This window comes from Neopelma chrysocephalum, unplaced genomic scaffold, assembly GCF_003984885.1.
Source record: "Neopelma chrysocephalum unplaced genomic scaffold, ASM398488v2 Primary Assembly neopelma1_157, whole genome shotgun sequence".
Taxonomy (NCBI): Eukaryota; Metazoa; Chordata; class Aves; order Passeriformes; family Pipridae; genus Neopelma; species Neopelma chrysocephalum.
The window spans coordinates 117200-143189 of record NW_020897819.1 but is presented as its reverse complement, the minus strand read 5'-3'; the positions used below and the strand labels follow the sequence as shown (position 1 = coordinate 143189).

General features: G+C 50.4%; 1 protein-coding gene across 3 annotated transcripts; it reads left to right on the top strand.

The window, feature by feature from the left end:
• Positions 1-924: 924 nt before the first annotated feature.
• Positions 925-25841, top strand: ACLY (ATP citrate lyase). 3 transcript variants are annotated; one of them, XM_027701469.1, is made up of 29 exons: positions 925-1000; positions 7010-7179; positions 8532-8654; positions 10027-10089; positions 10388-10578; positions 11502-11581; positions 12031-12158; positions 13483-13601; positions 14068-14204; positions 14584-14645; positions 14819-14936; positions 15091-15245; positions 15606-15696; positions 16016-16045; positions 17616-17757; positions 19558-19726; positions 20171-20275; positions 20476-20672; positions 20816-20897; positions 21234-21344; positions 21658-21785; positions 21969-22062; positions 22301-22455; positions 22823-22973; positions 23512-23655; positions 23850-23963; positions 24477-24559; positions 24785-24861; positions 25036-25841. In XM_027701469.1, the coding sequence occupies exons 2-29, from the start codon at positions 7021-7023 to the stop codon at positions 25128-25130; spliced, it is 3303 nt and encodes a 1100-aa protein (XP_027557270.1). In that variant the 5' UTR covers positions 925-1000; positions 7010-7020; the 3' UTR covers positions 25131-25841. The 3 variants fall into 3 exon arrangements, with proteins under 3 accessions (XP_027557270.1, XP_027557269.1, XP_027557273.1); XM_027701468.1 differs by having other exon boundaries at positions 12028-12158; XM_027701472.1 differs by lacking the exons at positions 925-1000; positions 16016-16045 and having other exon boundaries at positions 7021-7179; positions 12028-12158; positions 25036-25338.
• The last annotated feature ends 149 nt before the right edge of the window (positions 25842-25990 follow it).

Genomic DNA, 25990 nt, shown 5'->3' with positions numbered 1-25990 from the left:
GGGCGGGAGGCGGGGTGGGGGTCACGCCAGGGTGGGGAGACACAGGCGGCCGAGCCCCGGAGTGACACACCCCGTCCCCGGGGAGCCGCGCAGGGAGTTTCAGGCAGTTGAAGCGTTCGGGAATAGTTTTCCAGGGATACTTTCCCCACTGGCAGCGCCGGGCGTGACACGCTGTGCCCAGCGGGGTGGGCAGGAGCATCGTGTCCGCGGGGCCGTCGCGGGGCTGTGCCCGCTCTGGTGACACCGTCACGGGGGCGCAGCAGCCCCGGCCGCCGGGGCAGAGACCGCGCCGGGTGCCCCCTCAGCACTGCTGATGAGCGCGTTAGTCACAGGCTGGAAATACCAGGGAAAAAGTGAACGTGGGATGGGTGTTTCTGGGAAGCAGCAGAGCCGTGACGGCCGCCGTGAGAGGCTGGTGAGGAAATGGCACAAAGAGGAGGCAGGACGGCCTTGCCCCCCCAGCGTTCCCGGTGCCTCGGGAAGCTCCGTGAGCCTCCCGTTGGCCGCTTCCCCGGGGATCGCGCTCCAGCGGTGCCGCCCGCGCTGGGACCGGAGAACCGGCTCCGGCGGCGCCGCCACTCCCCCGCGGGCACCGCCCGCCCGCGCAGTTGCAGCACAGCCCGCGGGAGACTCCTCGGCCCGTCCCGGCGCCGGGGAACAAGCCCCGCTCCCGGTGCCGGTGACGTCATTAGGGCCCCGATTACGTCAGCGGCGGGGGGGTCACGGCCGCGAGCGCCGCCGGGGGGCGGGGCGGAGGGTGGGCGGGACTACAACTCCCACAAGGCCCCGCGGCCGCGCCCCACCCGCGGTGGCCAATGGGCGCGCGGCCGGCGCTCAGGCAACGTGCACGTGGCGGCCGCGGCGGCCAATGGGCGGCGGCGGGTGCCGTGACCCGATGGGCCGAGGGGGCCGCGCTCGGCGAACAAAAGGCGGCGGCGGCGGCGGCGGGAGCGCGGCCGGGCGGGAGCGGAGCGGGGCAACGCAGCCGAGCGGCGCCCGGGTGAGTGCGGGGGCGTCGGGCCCCGCCGCTGCGGAGGGGGGTCCGCCCGCCCCGGAGAGCGGCTGCGGCTCTGCCCGGCACATGGCGGGGCCTCGCGGGGCCGCTCCCTGGGGCGGCAGTGGAAGGGGCTGCGTGTCGGGAGCCGCCGTGGTTCCGGCCGGCCCCGGCCCCACCGGCTCGCTGGAGGGCGGGCCGGCCCCGGGAGCGCCGTGGTCTCGCTCAAGGGGCGGGTGTGCGGCCGCGAGCGGGGGGCGGCCGGAGCGGAGCCCCGCGCTCCCGCCGGCACGGCCGCCCTGACCTTGCCGGGGTGTCCCCGGAGCGGTGCCGGTGGCCGGGGCGCGCTGGGGCGCGGGCGATGTGCGGGGGCACAGCGCAGGCATCAGCGAGGGGCTGGGAAGTTGCCCCGGGCTGTGCCCGCGGCAGCTCCGCGCTCCGGCTTTGGGCGTCTGTTCCTTTCCCAGGCAGGTCCAGGAGGGCCTTGGCCAAAGCACCTGCACCCCCTGCCAGGAGGAAAATCCCTTCGTGGCCATCCTGGAGGGGCAGTCCCGTGTCGGGATCTCGCTGTTCCCGTACGAGCAGGAGGGTGCACAGCGCGTGTCGCTCCCTTCCCGGGACAGGTGGCTGTGTTCCAGCTCTCCTGTTTGCTGCCTGCAAACACCTCCTGTTTGTCTTGCTGCTTTCGAAATTCTCATCCTGTTGTACAGACTCTCCCATCCCTCTGTTGAACTATTTGTTTTCTGCAGCAGCATCTAAAAGCTGAAGGCTGAGGTGCATCCTGAATATCCTGTTTGTAGGTGTCTGTACTTGTTCTTATCCCTAGTTGGGTTTGGAGTTCAGAGCATCAGCTCTGCTGCCCAATGCTGTGATCAAACTGTATTGAGTTTCCTGCATGTGAGGCTCTGCAGCACTCTCCAGGTAGCAGGGCTTTTCCCACTGTTCCAGTGCTGCCTGAAGTGATTCCCAACAGCCACGGTTGGGAATTCTGCCAGGGAACCTGCCACTGCTTCCACTGTGCAAGCAACATGGGAAGGATTTAAGGAATAAACATATTAAGGACCTTCCCAAGGCTGCAGAATAAGATGGCCTTTAACGACAGGGTTCCAAATTCCCCACTTGTGGCAGTGGGCACTCACCAGGTGTGTGGAGCCCGTCCACTGCTCTCCGTTGGCCACACGTAACCCAGTCCCTGGTCCCTTCCCCTCCCTGGCTGCCGCGTTGCTCTCAGGGGTTCCACGTGTGTGGGGAGCCTCCCCCAGAGCTGGGCAAGCAGCACCTGCTTGCATCACCCCGCACTGCATTTCCCAACCGCTGCTGCGGGACCATGACCCGGTGCTGGCCCTCGCTGTGCTCTGCTGAAACGTGGGCACTGCCAGGTGGGAGCTGATGTAACTCTTCGTGCTGCCGTGGGCTGAAAATACTGGCTGAGCTTGAACTGCGTTAATAAGTGACCCGGGATGGAGTGGGAAGGCTGCTTTGCCATATGAGTTTGTTGACATAATTCTTGGGAGAGCGGGCGAGAAATCTTCACTGGGGAGGGAGTCCTTTCCTCCTGGCAGAAGCATTGTTCAGGTAGGATTGGAGCATGGTACTGAGCAGCATGGTCTGTCTGAACACAGACTGGTGAAGTGGAGTTACAACTCTGCAACCAGAAAGGGTTTGAAGAAAAACAAACCAAATCAGTGCCTTTAATACCTTTTCCTCCCCTTGCAGAGCAGACCGTGTTGCGCTGAGTTAATGCCACATCGTTGATCTCTTGGGAGTCAGGGAGACTTTACCTGGATTCTGTGTCAGGAATGCCTCCCTGTTTCTCCATTTATGTTTCCTTTGGATCTGCTGCATGTTCCCTTCAGCTGGTATTGGGGCAGGTGTATCAGTTGTGTCACAGCAAACACAACATCCAGCTCTAGGATCCTTGCCTGCCTCTTGCCATCCTACTGTATTTCTCTGTCAGTACATTTGGGGAACATTCCTCAAATATAAACCTCTTAGCGTATTTGACAGGTAATGTTTTGAGGGAATACATGCTGCTGAGCTCCTGAAAATGTGCTCTAATCCATGACTCTTACTTGCTCTGGACTTACCAGCAAAGGCTGGAATCCAGCACTTCTTGAATTGGTGGGTATGGATGATGAGAGGTCTCAGGTGTTGCAGGGAAGCTGTTTGTGTTGGAACCTCAGTAAATGAACACAAATCTGTGGCACTTCCAGAAAGAACTTATTCTTAAACCAGTCAAACCACTTGCACTTGTCAAACCAAGACAAGGTGTGTGACATCCATAGGAGAGAGCTCTGCTTCAAACACAGGAATGGCCCCGGTGACCCGGGCTGGCCCCAGAGCTGACCCTGCTTTGAGCCTGAGGTTGGGCTGGGTATCCTCCTGAGTCCCCTCTAACCTCAACTATTCTGTGATCTGATGATCTGTCACCTTTTAACTGAAAACTTCACGGCATATGCTGTGGGAAACGGTTTAAAGTGGCAGTAGATCGTCCTTGGCTCGGCAGATTTGGCCAGCAACCAGCTGTGCTTCCATCATAGACCCTTCAAGGGAAAGGCAAGGCAGTTTGTAACTGGCTCTGAAGGGTTGTGATAATGCAGGTACAGTGTCCAGGGAATCATCACAGGCAGCTGGAGAGGCAGCACAAGTTAGAAACTGAATTCCATCTGCCCCTATCCAAAACCTCGTGCAGCGGAGGTTGCACAGTGGGAGCAGATTGGAAAAGGCTTTTTGTGCTGCTGACTTGAATCTGCCCTTGTGTGTGGTGGGTGCAAGGTCTGGGACCTGAAGTGGTGAGAAAATTGCAGGTCAGTCTTGGCTAATGAATGATGAACAGAGCAGTGTCTGGGTGTGAAGCGGTGAAAGAGAACATTGTTACCACACAGTTTGTGTTTGGGACAGAGATAGGGACTTTTCTTTCCTCCCTTTCTTCAGAGGTGCAGCCATTGCTCTCTCCAGCACTGCAGGTGATAAGCATGACTGAAAACAAGATTATCCCTGACAAGATGAGAGTCTGAACCTGCCCCAGTCCTGGGAAACTGCAGAGAATGGTGACTCGAGTCCGTGCCCCTGCTTGGTGTTTGCAGAACAGATGCAGGAAGTTAATGGAGGTGCTCGGATCGGGTCTCCCTGGTTGTCAAGGGACCTGCACGAGCGCACACAGCCAGGAATTGCTGATGCCCTATGTATTTTTTCCTGCTGATCTCTTAGCTTAACAGTTCAGCAGACTGAAGCAATTGTTTTGTGCTGTGTGTCCCAACAGAAAGGCGGGGTTGGAGCAGCGGAAAAACTGAGTTAGGGGCAGCAAAACGGAGTGAGGGGCGTGATTAAAGACTTACCGGTGTTTAGGAAATCTGAACCTCAGGCAGATAAGGTCAGAACAGCCTCATTCCTGCTGTTCTGTTGCCATGGCATGAGGATGTTGTTATTTTTCATCTACTGCTATTGTAATAATCCTCTGGTTTCCTTTCTTTGCCCCGGTAGCATTACTGGAAAACTGAGGTGATGACCAGGAATGGTTCTGAGAGGAGCAGCTCCACAGGGCCACTCTCCTGGGAGTGCCCCACACTTTGTGTCCCTTGGGTTTTAGGAATCCCATTTCTGTCACTTTTTCCCGCTGATGGTTTTTACAGGACTGTTTTTGATAAGACCTGAGGGGTATCCTGGGTCCAGTTTCTTGCAATTGCAGGTGATTCGTTGACATAACTGGCCTCAGCTTGAGTGGTTTGATTTGTAAACGTGGACTGAAGTTCTGCAGTGCTGTTCAGGGGCTCTGTGACTACCCTGGAGAAATGGCAAAATACTTGGGTTTTTTTAAAGAAATATTTTTGCCACTTTCTTTTACCCATTTGCTGGTGCTGCAGTGAAATGTGATGCTGTTTCTCTGGGACTGGGACTGGCCCTGAGCAGATTGTGGAGTTGATGGATTTTGAAGGGATATGAATCAGGAGTATTCCAGCTTCCTCCCAGGCAGAACAAATGGCTGCAGGCACCATGGGAGCAGGGTTTGCTCTCAGAAATACCTCTGTTTTAAAGCAAAAATCCTAATGGAAAGTTTTCAGCACTCTGGTACGGGGGGGGTGTGCAGCTGTGAGGCAGGGCAGCGGTGTGGGGTCTGTGGGAGCTGAGTGTGTCTGTGTGTGCCTGCAGGACAGGGCTGGGATGTTGGTTTGGGGTTTGGTGGTTGGTCTCCTCTGGCTGCTCACAAGAACTCCCCTCTCCTTGGGCCACGTTGGCTTTGGCACTGGGCTAATAAACCAACAGGGCTGTTTTCAGCAGGCAATGTTAGGGGCAAGTGTTTCTGGTGACAAGAGTGGGGATTGGTTCTGATGAAAGATGGGGAGCTGCAGAAACATTGCCTGATGCTGTTTTGAAACAGGATTAAATTGGAAGCTGTGCTGCAACTATTTAGGGCTTTACATCATAACTCCCTGAGAGCAGCCCTGCTGGTCTGTAAAGTCTTTTGGCCCTTCAGTAGCTTTGCCTTTGTGATTTTTAACCCTGGAGCTGCATTTGAAAAGATGTCAGCAGCGGATCTGACTGCTGGTCCTTAAGCTTAGTTATCAGCTTTCAGTAACAGCACTTAGTCCAACCTGTTTCGTTCTGGAGGCTCAGGGAATGCAATCTGCCTCCTACTAATGTTGGGATGGACCAAATCTCCTCCTTCCTGCTCTAGGGAAAAGTTCTTTATTTCTAATGATGGCTAATTATTCCCTGGGTGAGTAACCCAGCTGATTACTAATGGTTGTTTCCCAGAGGGCAGCACAAGAAATAACTGGAATTTTTAAACTGTTTGCCTCTGTGGGTCTCTGTTTTGTGAGGACAGGTAGTGGGTCTTACTGAGCCATTCCAGTACTTCACTGTCCAGGTGCTCAGATGGAATCTGAGCTTCTCCTTTCTGTGTTGGTGCCTTTCTGCTTTGCAGCTCTCCCAGAATCCATCCCAAGTGTGCTTTTGTTTCCTTCCACATTGGCTGTGCTTGGGGAACAGGAACATGACCCCAGTCACTCAGAATGCAGCAGGAGCCACTGCTCAAGCCTCTCTGTCAGCAGTCTGACCCCTCAGACATACTAAACCCACTGGCTGATGACAGAACTCAGTTCTGATGTGTGACACATGCAGACAGGGTCACTGGAATGAAATATTCTTTAAAATAAATGTTTATGGCAGCTAAAAAGAAATGCATCTTTGACACCTATGACTTTGTTGCTGCCTATTGGAAAGAAAAGTTACAGCCTTGAGATCATAAGTCATTTACTTACATCAGTTTGGAAGACACTCGAAAAGAGAATAAAGCCATCCCCCATCCGAATTCCATGGAATTAGGAATTTTTTCTTAAAAGAAACCCAAACAAACAACAAAAAAACCCCCCAACCTGTCTATCCTTAATCTTCGTTGTCTTGAGCATCTTATTCTGTCGGGTGTGAAGCTCCTTCCAAGACATCTGGTTTGGAAACAAGAAAAAACAATGATGTAAACGTGTTCTGGTTTTGGTAATCCTGGCAGCGTTTTCCTTTCCCTTTAGGAAAGGGATGGGGGTTGCTGATGTGCCTGCAGTCAAGCTCGCACTGGGAACGTGGGAGGCTGTAGGGAAGTGGGTGGGAGGGAGGGGTTCCCTCCCTGGAGCAGCACCAGAAGAAGTGATAGATGTGTTGCACAGACCCCCCAGCAGCAAACCTGGGGTGCTGCGAGGTTTGAGAGCAGCTGCCTGAGCTGGGCACCCCCTGGATGCTCCAAGCTGAGGGTTTGGGAAAGGCTCTCGTGGCTGGGACAGGCTCCTGGGATTCTGCCTTTCCCTGCAGGAAAGGCTGGACCAAAACTGTTCAGGGCAGGGGAATGGGGTAGAAATTATAAGCAACATGAATAGTTCTTGCTTGTCAGGTGAGTTTTTTGATGTTTATGTTTAATGGGGAGACAGAGCCCAGCTCTGGGTTTGTGTTGAAGTGGGTAATGGGGATTTCTCAGCCACAACAGGGCTCTGTTCCTGATGGATTTTTGTGTTTTTCCCCGTCCAGACTAGGTAGCCATGTCAGCCAAAGCCATCTCCGAGCAGACGGGGAAGGAGTTCTTGTACAAGTACATCTGCACGTCCTCTGCCATCCAGAACCGCTTCAAGTATGCCCGGGTCACCCCGGCCACGGACTGGGCACGGCTCACCCAGGACCACCCCTGGCTCCTGAGCGAGGTAAGGACAGCAGGACCTGCCTTCCTGGAGTGCCTGAGCCCTGCTCAGGGTCCTTCCCCAAGGACCAGTCGCTGCTGCTGCTCTGCCACGGTCACTCCCAACCCTGGTGAAGAAACAAGCCTTGCTTCAAGGCTCAGTATCACCTCGTGGGGGGCTGATTGTGCAACTCCTTGAAGGACTGAAACACAGGAGCAGAGAGAGCTGCAAACAAGCCGCTCATAACTGCACAGGAGGTAGAGAAGGCTGATTCAGGCAGAGATGTCAGTCCCTGTTCTCAAAACCTTGCTGTCTGAAATTAGGGAGTGCTCTCTCTGTGGCTGGCTTTATCCAGTGTCCAGTTAGGACACTGCTTAGTTTTCCTGTATCCAGGCAAAATGTCAAGGAAAACTTTTTTTTTCCTTCTTTTTCAACGCAAGGTCTTTTATATCTCTGTGTGTCATAGCCACGCACTTTCTGTAGAGTAAATATATCCAGAGCTCTTTTTATTAGCTGTCCAAGCTGGCTTCTTCCCAGTGGTTAATTATATTAAGTCGTTGGCTGGAGAACATGAATGTCTCACAGTCCTTGACTGACTGACTGATAGAAGCCCTGCACTAATTAAATGTTCTATGCTCAAGTGCCTGAGTGAACTGCAGGAGGAGATCAGCACTGCTTCTAAAAGCCTTGCAGGAAGCCAGAAGGGAGCGAGGATGCTCTTGGGCCTTAAGGCAGGTTCTGTAAGGCTAGAAAGGGCTGCAGGGTCCAGCAGCAAGACCGTGCTCAGTGTCCTGTACCTCAACACAGTGTGTTCTGACTCCACTCCTGCTGCTGAAGTTCCAGAACACATCAGCAGCACAGGAGAATGGCACCCAGTTCTGCTTTGTTTTTAATCAGATATTTGCAAGCTAGAGATAAGTGTGTAACCCAGGAGCAGCCTTCCATGGGTATCTTATAGAAAGCTACTGTCAGTTGACTAAAATATGCGTGACCCCTGGCCCTGGCCAGTCTCATAAGCAATGTGTAGTGACAGCAGGAGTTGTTGGGTTTGGGTTTTATTTGTGAGCAACTGACTGTGCCTGCCGTGACACTCACATTTTTTTTCATCAAAAAAAGCCAGAACAAACTGTCACCTCAGTCTCTGATGTCTGCTCACGGCTGAGTAGAAACAAAGCAGCTTTTCTTGAAGTATACTGTAAAAAAACCTTGCAGGCATGTTGTACGAGGAGCTGGATTTGCCAAGATTAAAGAAATTCTGCAAGGATCTGTGCTGTACAGAGCTGATCTAGGTTTTTGCTTCACTATCTGCAGAGAACTGCTTGACCAAAGTCACTTTCTAACGCTTCTTCCTTTGAATCTCTTGCCCAACCTTGTAGCGTTTGGTGGTGAAGCCAGATCAGCTCATCAAGAGACGTGGGAAGCTTGGACTGGTTGGGATCAACCTCACTCTGGATCAGGTGAAGGCTTGGCTCAAGCAGCGCCTGGGCCACGAAACCACGGTGAGTGTCACCTCAGCAGCAAGGACAAGGCCACTTTTTCCTGTCTCTCCTGACCCTGCTGGCGTGTGGGTGTTTCTCTTGCTTCTGGAGGTTTCAAACCCGTGTGATGGTGGTGCAAAAAGCAAGTGAGAAACTGTCCCACGTGTGAACTTGCTGCTGGTAAATGAACCCTGAGAACTGACACACCATGACAGGGCACAGAGCCTGGTGCTCCCTGTGCCTCTGCTGTCTGTGCAGGGCCGGTGGGAACTCAGCAGGAATTAGCACCACTTTGAAATTCCCTTCCCCTGGGAGTCAGCTGCTGGTAGCTGGATGCTGGTTTGAGCTGGCTCTGCTGCTTCTCCGTAACACCCAAGACAGTGTAAAAGCTGTCATAAAAGTGTCCCCTACTGCAGCCAGCTCGTGTGTTTTGGCTGATGACTGAGTGTTACTTCAGGTCCCTATTTTAACTCAGTGCTGCCCTGATATATTTATTTTCCTGGGAATGGCACTGCAATGCTAATGATAACAAAGTGCCTGCCATCCCTGCTGCCGTGTGTCGGGAGCTGATGGAGTTCTGCTGCCTCAAGGAATTGATGCCTTTGGCCCTGCTGGGATTGATTTGCTGCTGGCTCCAGCTCTGAGCCGGTGCAGCTGCCTGGAGAATTGGGAAACACCAGGAACTGCATCTTGTGTGTCGGGAAAACAATGGGTGTGGAAATCACTCCTTTAGCACAATACAACAACCACATCTAAAGCAAGGACTGGGCCACGGGCTTGGGACCACTGGTGTCCTCGGGAGCAGGGAGTATCCCCCATGTGTGGGAGTGTCCCTTGAGCCAGGCCAGGGTTTGAATAGCAGGAAAGTGCCTACACAGGGCAGTTCTTGGGACCTTGCTGTAGTTGTGTGCCCCTGTAGGAAGAGGATAAAGGGTTCTCTTGCTCTTCCATTCTCCCTGACATCGCTTCAGGGCGAGCACTGCTCTGAGGCCTCTGCTCCTGCCACTCAGGAATTCCCTCACTTCTGATTTTTTCCAATGCTCCAAGAGCAGCTCGAGTACTCCTGTGTCTTACTGTGCTGAGCAGGGCTCTGTGATGGTGCTGTCTCTGGAACAGGAGGTGAGAGCAGCTGTCCCAGTGTAATTGTGATACCCCTCTGTCCTGTCAGGAACGGGGAAGGTGACTGACTCCTGTAACCAGATATCCTTGGTGACAGTGCTGGATGCTGTGCTGGAGAGGGAGGAGTGGTTCTCCAGGAGGCCTGGTGGAGAGGTGCTTGGATAAGAGCTATCTCAGAGCAGTGCTGATTAATTCTCAAAGCTTGCCTTGTGCTGTCACAAATGTGGAGGCTGGACAAGTGGTTATGGGTGTTTGTCTTGTTTTCTGCCCCCAGATTGCTAATGCGAAGGGAATCCTAAAGAATTTTCTGATCGAACCCTTCGTCCCTCACAAACAGGTTAGTACCCCAAATAAAGCCTTAAAAAAGGCTTTTAAATCTCTTTGGACTTGCACACTTTGCTGGATGGGTACAGTGGAGAAGGCAAGGCAGAAGTTTGGGGGTGTGCTGCTGAGCTCACGGGGTCAGTGCACAGCCTGCACGACCCCAGGCAGTGTCGGGGCCACTCCAGCACTGCTGCTCCTGGGGAAGCTCCACGGTGGGCTTGGGTGCCCCATCCCTGGCACTGGCACAAGAGCCTCTCCAGGGTCTTCTCTGGGTGTCAGTGGCTAATCTTTGTCCCTGCTCTGTGGTGCAGGAGGAGGAGTTCTACGTGTGCATATACGCTGCCCGTGAGGGAGACTATGTGCTCTTCCACCACGAAGGGGGTGTGGATGTGGGAGATGTGGATGCCAAAGCTCAGAAGCTGCTCGTGGCAGTGGATGAGAAGCTCAGTGAATCAGATGTGAAGAAGCACCTCCTGCAGCACGCACCAGCAGACAAGAAGGAGTAAGTACAGCTGCCAGTTCTGGGCAGGACCAGCCACGCAGCAGCTGCTCTCCTTTATCTCAGTGTCACATCCCTCAGTTCTGCTCACCTTGAACTTCACGCTCCTGCCCTTCTTGCTGCTCTCCAGAATATGCCATGAATCCTGAATCCAAGTTCTCTGACCTTATCTGAGCTGCCTGTGAAACCCAAAATAAGGTTTAGTGCTGAGCCTTCACTTGGCAGCAGCACTTCTCAGCCTGCTCAGGTCTCGACCTCTGAGACTGGAGACATGTACTGAATTCTGATCCTTTGTGCCAGCTTAGAAGTTTCTTTTGTTTAGTGGAAATAGTGATAAGATGTGGATCTGACTGCTAAGTCAGAACTGCCCTGTCCCTTGCTCTGGCCCAGTCTCCAAAGTTGTTCCTGCAGCATCTCTGTAGATCTCAAGGCTTCTCCATCTCCCTCAATTAGCTGCCCATACCTCATTATCTTAATATGAGTCATGATTTTTCCAAACACAACGTAATCCTTGCTGGCATTGTGCAGCACTGAAGGGCTGAAGGAGCCTGTCACTCCATCAGTTCACTGCAGCCTCCTCCCCATCACAGATGAGGAAGCTCAGATCTGACAAAGATGGGAATCAGCAGGAAGACAACCAAGTGCGTCTGTCTCCTGGGGAGATAAATCAGACTGCACAGCTCTGACAGTTGTGAGCAACTGTGTCCTCACAGAGTTTGGTGGAGGGTAATTAGGATGAGTCATCAAGGTCTTCCTTCCCTTGAGTCATCACCCAGGCTCCTTCCAGAGAAGATGAATGAGAATGAAAGAAATTGATGCTGAGTAGATTTGCCACAAATACCAATGAACTGAGCAGGCTGTGCTTAGATTTGGCTGCTTTCATTAACTTGTGTCACTTTTTTTTTTATTTTTGTTTTGTTTTACAGCATATTGGCCAGCTTCATCTGTGGACTGTTCAACCTTTATGAAGATCTGTATTTCACATACCTCGAGATCAATCCACTAGGTAATGGATATTTTTGGGAACAGAACTTCCTGTTCTGAACTGCTGGAATGTGTTCTTGATCCTTCTCTGGGTTCTGTAGTTCACAACAGCACCAGGTGCCATGTGCAGAAGCACAGAGGTGGCTGTGATGTGTCTTGGGGCTGCTCGTTGAGTGACTTAAAATAAGCAAATGAAAAATTCCATTGAAAGGGATGTTAAGGCAGAACTGAAGAATGTAATATTTGCTTTGTTAGAACAAAACATCCCCTGAGGCAGAGCCTGGGCCATGACCACAGTCACTGGTTAATTCCTCAGGGAACCTGCTGGGGCTGGTAAATGCTGCCCAGTGCTGGGGGGAGCAGCAGTGACCTGGCTTTAGCAATGATCTCTGTGGTATCAGATGTTGAAGTAAACTTATAACATGTCCTTGTACAAACTAGAGCTAATTGTGATGTTTTTCACTGCAGTAGTGACTAAGGATGGTGTTTACATCCTTGATCTGGCTGCGAAGATTGACGCGACGGCTGACTACATCTGCAAAGTGAAGTGGGGAGATGTGGAGTTCCCCCCTCCCTTTGGCAGGGAAGCTTATCCCGAGGCAAGTGACAGCCCAGATTCCTTCCCTGTGGCCTGCAAGATGAATTCCTCAATGCTTGTATGCCCGGTTTCCAGTGGTTTTGCTGTGTTTCCAACACTTTGGCAGTGCTGTTCATGCTGACCTGTGTACAGGTAGCTGTAGTCCTGGGACTGCTCATAATCACACTCTGAACTGCAATCGCTTCCCAGCTCTTCTTGGATGTTCTTTTGGTTCTTTAGTTCAGAACTGACTTTTTTAAATGGAGACTGATACTTAACTTCCCTCAGCTGTGTGCCAGAGCTCTGTACCTGTACAGAGCTTGCTTCTGTGGTTCCTGCCCATGTTGTTCCCCTCAGCATCACTTTTTTGTGAAGCAGTGGTTACTGGCAGCCTCGTGGGAGCTGTAGTTCCCTCAATGTGTCAGTGGCAGTTCTGAGAGCAGAGCAGCAGCTGTGTGCAAATGCAGCATCTAAGTGTGAATTCAGAGAAAATAATTACCGTCTCTCAGGCTTTCAAGTCAGAAGTTAAGATGTTAATGCACCTGTTTTCCCAAAATGCGAGGACAAGATGAGACCTGCAGGCAGCCCTTTGTAAAGCCAGCAGTGTCTGCTTCCTCTCCAAATTCCCTGGGTCTGTGCTGCTGGATGCACAAGCACTGCTCCAGACAGCTCCAGACAGCTCCCAGGAGCTTCAGAAGCTATTGGAAATAGAGCTCTCTCCTTAGTTATTCTGTTACTTATTTCAGGTGACTGTTCTGCTCTCTCCAAAAGGATTTCTGTCCTGATTTTTTCATTTCAATAATTATAATTATGCTTCAGTTGGAAGGTTTTTGTACCGTGGCCAGGAAATCCATTTAGCTGTTCCTCTCCATGTAGCTTGCTGGGTGCCAACACTCAACTCAATTTGCTCTTAAAAGGATTAGTTCAGGTTTTGTCTCTGAATCATCCCTCTGCGAGTGCCTGGGAAGGTTGTTATGGCACAGTCTTTGCTGGGAATGTTAATGAACTCCGATGAAGTGCTGCTCAGCAGCCTGGCACGCTGGGCTGCAGGAGCACCATGGTGAGCCAAATGACAGCTCTCAGTGATTACATTCCTGGCTGCAGCACAGCCAGAGTGGTCACCATGGGTGTGATGATTTTTAGGTTTTTGTCTGGCCTCAGTCTCAGACAAGGTCAGAACAGACTCTTCAGTTCTGTTCAGATTTTGTGACTGGATGGAGAGATGGCACTGGGCCTCTGTCCCTTACAAACACGGTGTCTGTAGCTCTGCTGACACCCAGCACTGACCCTTGGGATGGAAAAGGCAGATGCAGAAGGAAGTTGAGGTTGTGCTGCTCTCCCTGCAGGAAGCCTACGTTGCTGACCTGGATGCCAAGAGTGGGGCCAGCCTGAAGCTTACGATCCTGAACCCCAAAGGCAGGATCTGGACCATGGTGGCTGGTGGTGGTGCCTCGGTGGTGTACAGGTAACAGGAACAAGGTTTCCAGAGAAGGGGGTGCATTTACAGTGCTGGAAGAACATAATTCTGCAGCCTGTGGCAAGCAGACTGTTCTAAAGCTGTTTTTCTCATACTGACATTCGGGATCCCTTTAGAATGAAGGTGCTGTGCAGATTTCTCACCAAGCTGGAACATAGTGTTCCCCAGGGAATTTAATTCTGGGAGGTTGAGATACAGTTTCTTTTTGACTTGGAAAGAATTGAGCTGGCTGGAGGGTGTTGAGGTCAATATTGTTGCTGTAGTGGTCATTGAGTTCCCATCATATCTAAGGGAGTATGACAAGACTAAGACTGGCACCAAGGGGAGAGCAGCTTTGTTTTCAGCAGACAGCACAGTCCCTCTTTTCTGAGTGCCACTTTCCCAGGGCTTTGGAATGCTTTAAGACCTTTGTAGTGACTCAAATTATAACTAACCTCTTAAATAACTTTTATAGTGACACCATTTGTGACCTGGGGGGTGTGAATGAACTGGCAAACTACGGGGAGTACTCGGGAGCCCCCAGTGAGCAGCAGACCTATGACTACGCCAAGACCATCCTCTCCCTCATGACCCGAGAGAAGCACCCAGAAGGTGAGGGAGATGCTGCAATTCCAAAGCTATGAAGCTGTGTGTGGAGGAAAAACCTCAACAAATCAGGGCTGTTACTCTGCTTAGCCCTCCCTGGCAGAGCTCTCAATGTACTGCTGCCTTCAGAGGGAAGCAGAAGTGGATTTTTGTCGGCTCTTCCTTCAGAGACAGGACTTGTGGTTTTCTATGGAGCCTGAGAGATTGTTATCAAACATTCCTGGTTGTTGCAAAGCTCTTATCTTCCAGGCTCTACTAAACACAACTATAAACAACTGGCTAGTCTGCACTGCAGCTTTGTTTCACTTTGTCCTAAATTGCTTCATGATCTTGGAGTATGCTGCTCTTAAAACAGTTCTATTTACACATGTTTTTCTTCCCTCAGGGAAGATCCTGATCATTGGAGGCAGCATTGCAAACTTCACCAATGTGGCAGCCACCTTTAAAGTAAGTGACCAGTCAGAAGCACCAGCAAACACACAGTTGTCAGCCCCAGGCCTTTCTTCCCAGTTCCCTGTTGGGCTGAGGCTGATAGTCCATCTCTTCCAGGACTTCCTGAGATGATGGGACAGGGTAAAGGTCAGGCTGCCCAGGTCACCTGTCCTGTGTATTTCTTCTAGGGCATTGTGAGAGCGATTAAGGATTACCAGGGCCCTCTGAAGGAGCATGAGGTGAAGATCTTTGTACGAAGAGGAGGCCCGAACTACCAGGAAGGGTTACGTGTCATGGGAGAAGTTGGTAAGGACCAAGCTTTTCCTTTTGTTCTTGAATCCTGTTTCTTCCACCTGGTTTCTGCTGAGCCTTCTCAAGGTTAAATGTTTCCCTTTGACAGAAGCTCACCTTGCTCCTTTCCCCCCCATCCAAGGCTGACTGCTGCTGTGTGTCTCCACAGGGAAGACCACTGGGATCCCCATCCATGTCTTTGGCACGGAGACTCACATGACTGCGATCGTGGGCATGGCTCTGGGCCACCGACCGATCCCCAACCAACCTCCTGCTGCTGCCCACACTGCCAACTTCCTCCTCAACGCCAGTGGCAGCCCCTCGGTGAGTTCCCCCTGTGCCGTGAAAGGGGACAGGCTGGAAATGGGTCTTGGCCACGGCTGTATTTGTAGGAAGCTTTAGAAAAGCAAACATGGCTCTGCCCGCGTGGTTTGAGGAAGGGCCACCCCAATGCCCACCTCGCTCGTGCAGAAAACGCGACCTCTCAAATCCAAAATGTGACTGTTGTACCTACTGGGTCATTAAGGAGTTTTCCCTTGCGTGACTGAAACAGCCTTATCTTAAAATCAATTTTCTTTGGTTTTCTTTGTAGCAGACCAGCGTGGCCAAAGTGGCCGTTTCCTCCTCTGTGCTCCAGTTGTTCCTGGCGCTGTCCCTCACTGACTTGGTTTCTGAATCTTTCAGACTCCTGCACCGAGCAGAACCGCCTCCTTCTCCGAGTCCAAAACAGATGGGATTGCTCCAGCCAAGAAGGCAAAACCAACAGCACCTCTTGGTAAGTCCAGCCCTGGGAATGCCAGCTGGCAGTGCTCTGCTGCTCCCAAAGGCAGGATGGGCACAAGACAAATGCCTTTTTTTTTTTTTTCCCTGGACATAAAGGGAAGCAATTCCATGGTACCTGCTTATCTTTGTCTTGAGTGTAGTTAGGTGGTTTTAGCTGTCACTTTTGTGTTTTTTTTTAACAAAAGCAAAACCCAAAAGCCCCGAGTGCTGTGGGGAGGAGGGCAGCTCAGCACCTGCCCATGTGCCCGGCCGTTGGGCTGGCAGCAGCCAGCTCTGTCACGCTGTTGCCTGAGTGATTCTCTCTTTAACAGATTCAATCCCAGCCTCGACACCTGGCTCAGGTAGGACCCGTGTGACCAGCTGAATGTGCCTGGCCTTGCTGGCAGCTGACTTTTAGTTCTTAGTTTTGTGGCTGTCTTTTCTCTCCAAAAGTTTGCCGTGTTGTCTGGTCTTCCCGCCTGCCCAGCATATTTAGCTGTCACCATGTGACCTTCTCATCTGGTTTTTCAAGTGTAGATCACATATGCCTTTGCACAAACACTTTATTTCCGAGGGAGAGAGGGGCTGGTCTCAAACTTCAATTTTTCTTCCCTCCCCACAACCATTACAGAGAAGAACAGCCCCAGACACATTGTGAAAAGCTCTGTTACCTTGATTTCCAAAAGGAGGAGTCACTAACTATGCCCAATAACTGGCATCTTGTTTCAAAAGGAAGCAAAGTAGTGCAGGGGCCCTGCTTATCAGACTTGGAAAGTACCTTTAAGATTCTCTTGAGCTCTGTGCTGGGTGAGAATAAACTGCTGGATCAGGGGCAAATTAGAGCTTCAAGTTACCTCCCTTATCATGAAGAGGGACATTAGAAGGGGAATTCTCAGATTATTGCTTGTGTGATCTCAGACAAACAGCATCACCTCTCTGGGCCTGCATTTTACTGTTCCTGGGAACACTCATGCTGCCTCCTTGCAGGCACCTACAAGATAAACAGAATTTTCATGGTAAGCAAATCCCTAGTAACAAGTCAAGTTGCAGTTGAATCTGAACTGTGAGTGTGTAGGTCTGGAGAGCAGGGATTGATTCCTTGTTGAAGCCAGTGTCCTGTTTAATCCCTAACACTGTTTACCTTTGATTCAAAGCCAGAAGGAACTCAGCAATAGCTTGAGTTGGCATCAGCAGGTGGACCAGCTCTGAGTTTTTACAAGTTTTAAAACAAATTCTGCTTGGAGTCAAAGGGAGGGACCCAACAGTGTGCTGTGACAAGTGGTGTAAATAGGCTTTAGGCCAACAGTCCATCCCCACTGGCTGAACTGTTGCCTTTCCTGTGACTCTGTCCACTGAAGCCAAGTTTTGTGCTATATATAAGTTCTTGGAGCCATCAAGTTTGTATTGGATTCTGGTCATTAAAAAAAAAATACTGAAAAGAAAAGCTGAGTGCGTTGAGCCCCTTTACTTTTTGTTCCCTCCATTTCCTGCTTTTCTTTTTATTTCCTATTGTTCTTCTGTGGTGCCCTGACAAACCTCCTGTGGGCCACATGCAAATCAATAAATAAAATTCAAAGTTCTCTTCAGCTTTGCAGAAGAAAACTGGGAGGAAGATGAATGGTAGTTTTCACTTCTCTCCTCTCCTACACCAGCTCCACCCTGCAATTCACTTGCCCGTTTAGTGAACCCCAAAACCTGGCTGTTGTGTTCAGAATCCAGGGAAGGGGTTGCTGTGCTTCATTTACAGTTTCTTCCTTAATTTGGACAGTGTGGCTACTCCATCCTGCAGTTCACGTCTTGGCTCAGTTTGGAGGGAGGGGAATATGCTCACTCAGGAGCCTTTCAGCAGCCGTTTGGCAAAGCCGCAGTTTGGGTCTTGCTCAGATGTGCAGTTTGAACAAAATGGTTTGTTTCTTTGCCCTCTCTGAGCAGGTAAAGCCACGACGCTGTTCAGCCGCCACACCAAAGCGATCGTGTGGGGGATGCAGACCCGGGCTGTCCAAGGAATGCTGGACTTTGATTACGTTTGCTCCCGGGACGAGCCGTCAGTGGCTGCCATGGTTTATCCGTTCACGTAAGTAGCCTGTGACTGCATCACTTTTGACTGCTTCCCTCCAACTCTTCTGTGAACTTCCTCCTCTCCCGGTCTCTGTGGTTCTTTAGTGGAGCTCTGCCCTGGACTCCATCCCTGCTGGAACACCTTCTCCTCTGCTCCCTTCCACTCCCGGCTTGGCTTTGCAGGCTGCTCAGTTTCCCTCAACCACTGATTTTGGGCTGTGCTGTTGAAGCAGCTGAATGTTCACCGCAGAACTGAAGTTTCACTTCATGTGCCTGTCAAAAGGTGTCCAAGTTGTGTTCTTCACTCAGTGAGTAAGGCAGGTGTGACTGCCTGGACTTTCCGTACAGCCCCAGGCTCAGCAGAGGCAGGAGGGTGTGTAAGGCTCCTTCCCCATGTCTGTTCTTTGACATGTGCTTGTCTGAGACACCTTGATTTGGGCCTGCAGCAGCAGGAATTTCCCCTCCAAATATTAGCCAGAATCATAGTCACTCTGCTAAAGCAGTCTGGCTGGTGTGTAGCCAAACAAAATTTAAAAAAACCCCTAAAATCTTGTTCATGCTCTTTCCAATAGCAGCAGTGGTTCCTTAGCAGGCAGGAAGCCCATGGTTCCTTCAGTGGGATAGAGAGTTCCCTTGTGGTGTTCACCCTCTTGTACTCATCCCTATGGGGATGTGAGGGACTGTTAAGTGGTTCAAGTCAGCCTCAGGAGGAACTTCCAGAGCATGGCTGTGTGTGAGCTGTGTCATTGTACCCCCTGAGTGTGGGGGTCTCGCTGTGGAACAGGACAGGTAGGGAGCAGGGAAGCAGTGGCTGTCACTTCCAGTGCAGTGAGGTGGGAGCACAGAGCCAGGCAGGAGCCTTGCTTCATTCCTGTGGTATTTACAGACATCCTGGAGAGCTGATGTCTAATCAACCTCTGTCCTGCAGAGAATTTCTCCTCTTGACAATTAAGACCTTGCACTGTTACTCTGCAGCTCTGATGGTAATTGCAGCTCTGTAATAACTTCTCAGCAAGTGCAAACCTTGGGGTGCTGAGTGCAGGCACAGCCACGGGTGAGTGGCAGCCCCTGGCAGAGCTGCAGTTGATTACGGAAGAAAAAGCAATAGGGATTAAGGTTTAAGGCTACCTGTAATTATCTGATTCTGCTTGACCTTTTGGTGGAAGCCAGGCTGGCAAAACCTGGAATGTTCTGTCACGAATATACCAGTATGGGAACACAGCCAGTGTCTCTACACTCTTAAATGACTGCACAGTCAGAGTTAATGCAGTCCTGGTCAGCGCATCTGCTGTGTACAAAATACCTACAGTGAAACCTTCCCAGGTGCTTCCCCTCCAGTGCCTTGGGGTGGGCAGTGTCTCACTGTAGCAGGATTGGGAAACTCATCCTCCCATTGCTGTCCTGGCTGTTCCCCACAGATGCTGATTTCCCGTTCCCCCAGCCTGGTGTTTGCTCCAGCCCAGTGATGCAGCTTTGCACACCTCTCATTCATTACTCTTTCTGTGCCTCATTCTGTCTTCCAGCTTGGAGTAGAGTTAAGGCTCTGGTAACTTCACTGTGGGAGAGCTTATTCATCTTGCTGGATGCCTCTGTCCCCATTAGCCCGTCTCCTTCCATACGCTGCTCTGTCCTATACTCTGAAGAACCTTCTGCTGTCATATGGTCCCTCCCCACACATGCTCACGTGCTCGTGAGTGTCTCAGTCGGTCTCGGGGGCTGAGCACGGGGTTTGTAAACTCCTCTGTCTGCATGCACTGTGTCCCTTTGCCTTTCCAGCAGCCTAAAGGTCAGGGCTTTTCCGTCTTCTCCTCCACAGCGGTGACCACAGGCAGAAGTTCTACTGGGGCCACAAAGAAATCCTGATCCCAGTCTACAAGAATATGTCAGATGCCATGAGGAAGCACCCAGAGGTGGATGTTCTCATCAACTTTGCGTCTTTGCGCTCTGCCTACGACAGCACTGTGGAAACCATGAATTATCCCCAGGTGAGCGTGGGGTCCAGAAGAAGCCCAAGAGAAGACCCTTTCAGCTGGGTACTAGTGTTTCTTAAACTGTGATGGCATTAGTGAATTGTCTTGATCTTCCAGCTTGGCAGATAAACACCCCAATTCTAAGCCCTTACAGACTGTAAGGAAGGTACTTGGGGTTCCATCACAATCCTGATGCTGGGCTTGCAATTAGCATAAGAGGAACTCGGTACCTCTTGGTTGGGAGTAACTACTTCAGGCTGATTAAAATACAGTGCTGCTCTGATGTGCAAGGGGGAGAAAATTCCCTGACCCAGAGCATTGAGACTGCTGGGAAGATTATGACAGACTGTGGATCTGTGCACTGGGCCTTCCCGGATGAGAGTGCATGGAGTGACCTCCCAGGGGCCTGACAAGGGGCAACTTCTGTGGGTACCCATGGTTTTCTTTCTCTTGCTGCAGATCCGCACCATTGCCATTATTGCCGAGGGCATTCCAGAGGCCCTGACGCGCAAACTGATCAAGGCAGCTGATAAAAAAGGAGTCACCATCATTGGGCCTGCAACTGTAAGTACTGATCAGCTTTCTCCAGTGGATAAAGTGTGTCCTACAATTTGCTTTGTTTTTAGTCACAGGAGGTGTGTGTTAGTCTCTCATTTTAAAGTCCTTGCCATCCTCCCTTGTCTGCACAAGTGCTGACAAGGCTGCCTTACAGAAACATTCCTCTGTTTCGTGGCGTTTTAAAGGGCTTTACATCTTTCTTGTAGGTTGGTGGGATCAAGCCCGGTTGCTTTAAAATAGGCAACACAGGAGGCATGCTGGATAATATCCTGGCATCGAAGCTGTACCGCCCTGGCAGCGTGGCCTACGTGTCCCGGTCTGGAGGAATGTCCAACGAGCTCAACAACATCATCTCCCGAACCACCGACGGGGTCTATGAGGGGGTGGCCATCGGAGGAGACAGGTACGAGTCGGCATCTTCAGCAGATTCTGGTTTTCAAGTCAGTCAACAGAATTGGTAATTTGGAGGAAGAAGGGCAGGTTGGCTGTTGATTTTTTTCTTTCAGATAAGTTTATGAAATCAATTTTCCCCTGTATTGCACACAGATATCCTGGCTCAACTTTTATGGATCATGTCTTGCGTTATCAGGATACTCCAGGAGTGAAGATGATTGTAGTACTGGGGGAGGTGAGTGAGACCACTTCACTCCTACCTGAGAAATACCCGTATGTGATTTTGTTTTGGGAGCATCTGACCTGCTAAATAGCAGCTACTTATACTGTTCTTGATTATCCCAATTTTTATTTATTGCTGCTTTTATCAAAAGAAATTGCATGCATTCCACAGGCAAGTGTAGTCTTCCCTACTTCAAAAAAAAAAACCCCAAAATTCAGGAAACTTTGTTCTGAGACTTCAGCTGTTACTTGGTGGAAAAGGAAGGAAAATCCCAGCAATGCTTCCGTGTGTGTCTTGGAGCTGGTTTCCACAAAAGTGCAGTTTGGAACCATATCTCTCTCCCTGCAGATCGGAGGCACAGAGGAGTACAAGATCTGCAGGGGCATTAAAGAAGGCCGGATCACCAAGCCAGTGGTGTGCTGGTGTATTGGTACCTGTGCCACCATGTTCTCCTCAGAGGTATGTGCAAAAAGGGGAAAAACACATAGAATAAGGATAAATCCACAACGAGGAGAAAAACCCAATTCTCTCACTGTGCCTAAACTTTCCAGAATTGCCAGTGGCAACTTTAATGTGCAGAAGTTCATAAATATAAATGATAAAAGCTTTTTGTGCTTCTATGGTGTGTCACAGGAGATTTCCAGGGGATTCTGCTTACTTATGAAGGGAGCCCAAAGATCCCAGGGAATGCAACACATTCCAATAGCCACCTGCTTCTGGAGTGGGAATGGGAGCCTGTAGTCCTTACTGTTCTCCCTTCTCCTATTTGTAGGTGCAGTTTGGCCATGCAGGAGCTTGTGCCAACCAGGCTTCTGAAACTGCTGTGGCAAAGAACAAGGCCTTGAAGGAAGCTGGGGTGTTTGTTCCCCGGAGTTTCGATGAGCTGGGAGAGCTCATTCAGTAAGTCACACTCACAGAGCACCTTCAGCAGAGACAAAAGCAGTCAGGGCACTGATTCTGGCCTCATGGGGAATATATTCCTGCTTAAGGAAAGCAGCTGTTACTTATTGTGGGGTTTTAAGGTCTGGGTTAGGACCACCTCGCTTGGATCCCTTGAAAGGACCAAATGGATTCTCTCCCTAGGTCTGTGTACCAGGATCTTGTGGCCAGAAAAGTGATCGAACCAGCTGAGGAAGTGCCTCCTCCAACTGTGCCAATGGATTACTCCTGGGCAAGGGTGAGCTTTTGGGTTCCTTGGAACCAGACAAGGCATTTGCTGGGATTCTGGATGCCGTGTTGGGGTTACACCTTGTGCTTTGTAGTGTTACTTGTGAGCTCCCTGGCTGTGCTGGTTCTGAGCTGTGGAAGCTGCTCTGAGGGCAAGCCTCAGGCGTTGCTGTTTGCCTGCTCTGCCCGGTGCTGCCCTTGCTGCCCGTGTGGGTGTTTAACATCCCATCTTTACGCTGCCATTCCAGGAGCTGGGACTGATTCGCAAACCAGCTTCCTTCATGACCAGCATCTGTGACGAGCGAGGGCAGGAGCTGATCTATGCTGGGATGCCCATCACCGAGGTCTTCAAAGAGGAGATGGGAATTGGAGGGGTTCTGGGCCTGCTCTGGTTTCAGAGGAGGTGAGGCAGCTCTTGTGAAAGATCACAAATTCTTCAGTTTGGAGTTTTTCTTGTTTGTTAGTAGACTTCTAAGCAAAAAAGTAATTCCAGGATTCCTTTGTGAAGGTAGATTCACTGGAATGCCATCTCTGTAATCCCTCCTTTTTAGACCATGTGAGCATTTCAGGCTACATACAATATGTTTTAGTCTTAGGATGGAGTTTTCCACAAGTTTTGTGGTGCATTGAGGATATTTCTTTGTTCTAGGCCTGATTCACACTCTCTGACTACTTGTTTATTGTGTCATCTCAGCTCTGGAGAGACTGGAGACTTGACAAGCATTTTCACTTGTGTTCTGTCCCCTGACTGACCCGGTGTCTGTGCCCAGGTTGCCCAGGTACGCCTGCCAGTTCATCGAGATGTGCCTGATGGTGACAGCAGACCATGGGCCGGCCGTGTCTGGGGCTCACAACACCATTGTCTGCGCCAGGGCTGGCAAAGATCTCGTCTCAAGCCTCACTTCAGGCCTTCTCACTATTGTGAGTACCTGAGATCCAGGAGGTTTAGCTTTTGTTATTAATTACTCTTCTAGGTTCCATTACTATTAATTTAAGATTTGGATTGGCTGCAGAGCCATGGGCTGGTGATGTCTATTCATTCACACCTTGAATTTCAACTCTAATAGTCCAGTGCTCTCTGTTTCAAACTGTGTCCTTTTTCCAGTAAGCCAGAACTAGTTTGTCTCATCTGAGTCTAGAAGTATTTTGTAGCAGCCAAATTGCTGTCAGTATTGCCCATGTTTGGTTGCCTGGTTTCTTCCAAGACTGACAAGCAAAAATGTGACTAAAACAGACTTTGGGATTGCATTTTCCCCCACATCTGTAGCAGAGACGTGTTGACTCCATATTGGCACTTGTCTGAGTTAAAACCAGATGTTTTCTCTCATGTGCCCACCCAACTTTAATGTCATGGGTGTCACAGAGACCAGTAGGGTGGATGGGGGAGATAATCTTGTGTTTGTTTTGTACCTGAACTGTGGAGTCCTTTGCTGCAATTCCCTTTGTGTCCTACACCCAGGGTGACCGGTTTGGGGGAGCACTGGATGCTGCAGCCAAAATGTTCAGCAAAGCCTTTGACAGCGGGATTATCCCCATGGAGTTTGTGAACAAGATGAAGAAGGAAGGGAAGCTGATCATGGGCATTGGACACAGAGTCAAATCGGTAAGAAAACTGTGTTAGGACAAACAGGAGGGATTTTTACTGAAGGTGAGGGAGAGCAAAAACAAAGGAAAGCAAATTGTCAGGTTTGAGGCAGCTATTGACCAAGTTGTCCCAACCCTACAATAAGTAAAGCTGATGTCAGGTACCTGTGTAAGAGGCAGCATCAGTGACTGTAACATGCTCTGAACCTGCAGATAAACAACCCCGACATGAGAGTTCAGATTCTCAAGGACTACGTGAAGCAGCACTTCCCGGCCACTCCACTGCTGGACTACGCACTTGAAGTAGAGAAAATCACAACTTCCAAGGTGAAAGACGCCAGCACTGAACTGCTCTGAGGACTGGTTCTCTTGGGAGGGAAAGTGACTGAGGTTCACAATGTGTTTTAAGTGCAATGCTTCAGAAGTTGTTGCTGGGGGTTGTGTTTCTGTAGTAGAGTTGAGGCCATTTACAGCTGCAATTTGGAAAGGCTTTAAGGCATTTGGATGCCAAGAAAATGCTGAACAAGCCAAACCATCATCTCTGTGGCCACTGTCCACACTGGCACTGCTGGATGTAAATTGAAGGCCATTGGCGTGTTGGGCCATGGCAGAGAATCTCTGTGGCTTAATCCAACAGGCCCCTTCTTTGAGGCTGGTTTTCCAGCATTCCCATTTAAGAGCCTGTGGCTCTTGCTCAGGCTGCCTGAGCTGCCTCTCCATCACTGGGCTGGTGTGTCCCCAGTTACAGAAAACCGTGAAGTCACCCTTGGTGTGGGAGGTGCCAGGTGAACACCATTTGCACTGCTAACATCTTCATTGGGGTGTTTTCATTTCCTGCAGAAACCAAACCTTATCCTGAATGTAGACGGCATTATTGGAGTGGCCTTTGTTGATGTACTCAGGAATTGTGGCTCTTTCACACGGTGAGTAGGGAGGGGGCTGTACTTGGGTGATGGGAGCTGCCCTGCCAGCTCCTGGGGGGCAGGATTTCAGGGCACTGGGAAGGAAACATAGCCTAGCCTTGGGGGCAGAAAGCTGTCACATGAATTCATGTGGCTTCTGGCACTAGAGCAGGTTCTCAGCCTGTCTGACATTGATTTCTTAAATAGATCACTACCAGGAGCTATTTAATTTCCTTCCTTTTGCAGAGAAGAAGCAGATGAATATATTGATATAGGAGCTCTCAATGGCATCTTTGTACTGGGCAGGAGTATGGGATTCATTGGTGAGTTTGCCACCTCCCCACCCCTTCCCATCTGCTGGGGCTGCCCTGCCCCAGGAACACTGGACAAACCTGAACCTCGGGGGGACTCTGTGTACTCCAGAACTCCAAGTTGTTCCCAGGCAAAGACAAGGAGGAGGGATGGGAATTCTGTAACAGAAACTATTGTCATTTCAGGACACTACCTGGACCAGAAGAGATTGAAGCAGGGTCTGTACCGTCACCCGTGGGATGACATATCCTATGTCCTACCAGAGCACATGACCATGTGAGAAGCTGGTGTTGCCCTGGAATGTCACTGCACGAGGACAGAATGTCACTGTCCAGGGGACAGCCACGGTGGGACTGTGACATATAAAGCCCGTTGGGACAGAGGCGTCGAGCTGCCTGGTCAAACTGTGCAAAGCGACTGTTTTATAAGAATAGAAACTTACTCTAATAAAACCAAAACTTGTGCTATTCCCTCTGTTACCTGCTGTATTTAATACTGTCTCTCACCGTTTTAGTTTTTCTACTCTCTCATTTCATTTTGTTTCCAGAAGAGATTAAGGGTTTTGGGGAGAAAGTTTGGCTCATGGGCACAGTCTTACAGAACATTACTCTGGTAATATGAAGGGGAATGTGCCCATCATTCCCATAAGCCATGACTTCAGCTTTTTTTTTTTTTTTTAAACTGTATTCTCATCCTTGGTCTGATTGTACCTGAATATTGGGACCACTGCTGATGTATAACCAATGTTACTCAAGCTCTGGTGTAGTAATTTAAACTGTAAAGTTGTAACATACTGCTGTGAAAACTGTGAAATCCCTGTACTCCGGTGTCTGTATTTATGCAAACAACTTCTTTCCTCTGACTGCTGCTCTGTGCATTGTCACTCATGTTACCTGCAGCTGCAAAAAATATCTCAGTAATACGTTCAGCGTCCTCCTTGTCTGTGTATTGTAACCGAACTCAAATAAATACACGCTACTAATTTATTCTTTTCCCTTTGTGGCTTCTGAAAGTTGGTCCTAGACACTGTCTGAGGGTTGTGACAAGCTGGGAACCAGTCACTTAACAAAACACCACCCCTCAAAGCAGTTACTCCTTAGAGTCTGTATTTCAGGTGATTTAAAAGGGGGGAAAAACAAA

Coding starts and splice junctions, on each gene's coding strand:
- ACLY (XM_027701468.1), top strand. CDS start 7,021: ATGTCAGCCAAAGCCATCTCCGAGCAGACGGGGAAGGAGTTCTTGTAC. Junction 14,205..14,583: donor CCGAGAGAAGCACCCAGAAG/GTGAGGGAGATG, acceptor TTCTTCCCTCAG/GGAAGATCCTGATCATTGGA. Junction 24,862..25,035: donor CAGGAGTATGGGATTCATTG/GTGAGTTTGCCA, acceptor TTGTCATTTCAG/GACACTACCTGGACCAGAAG.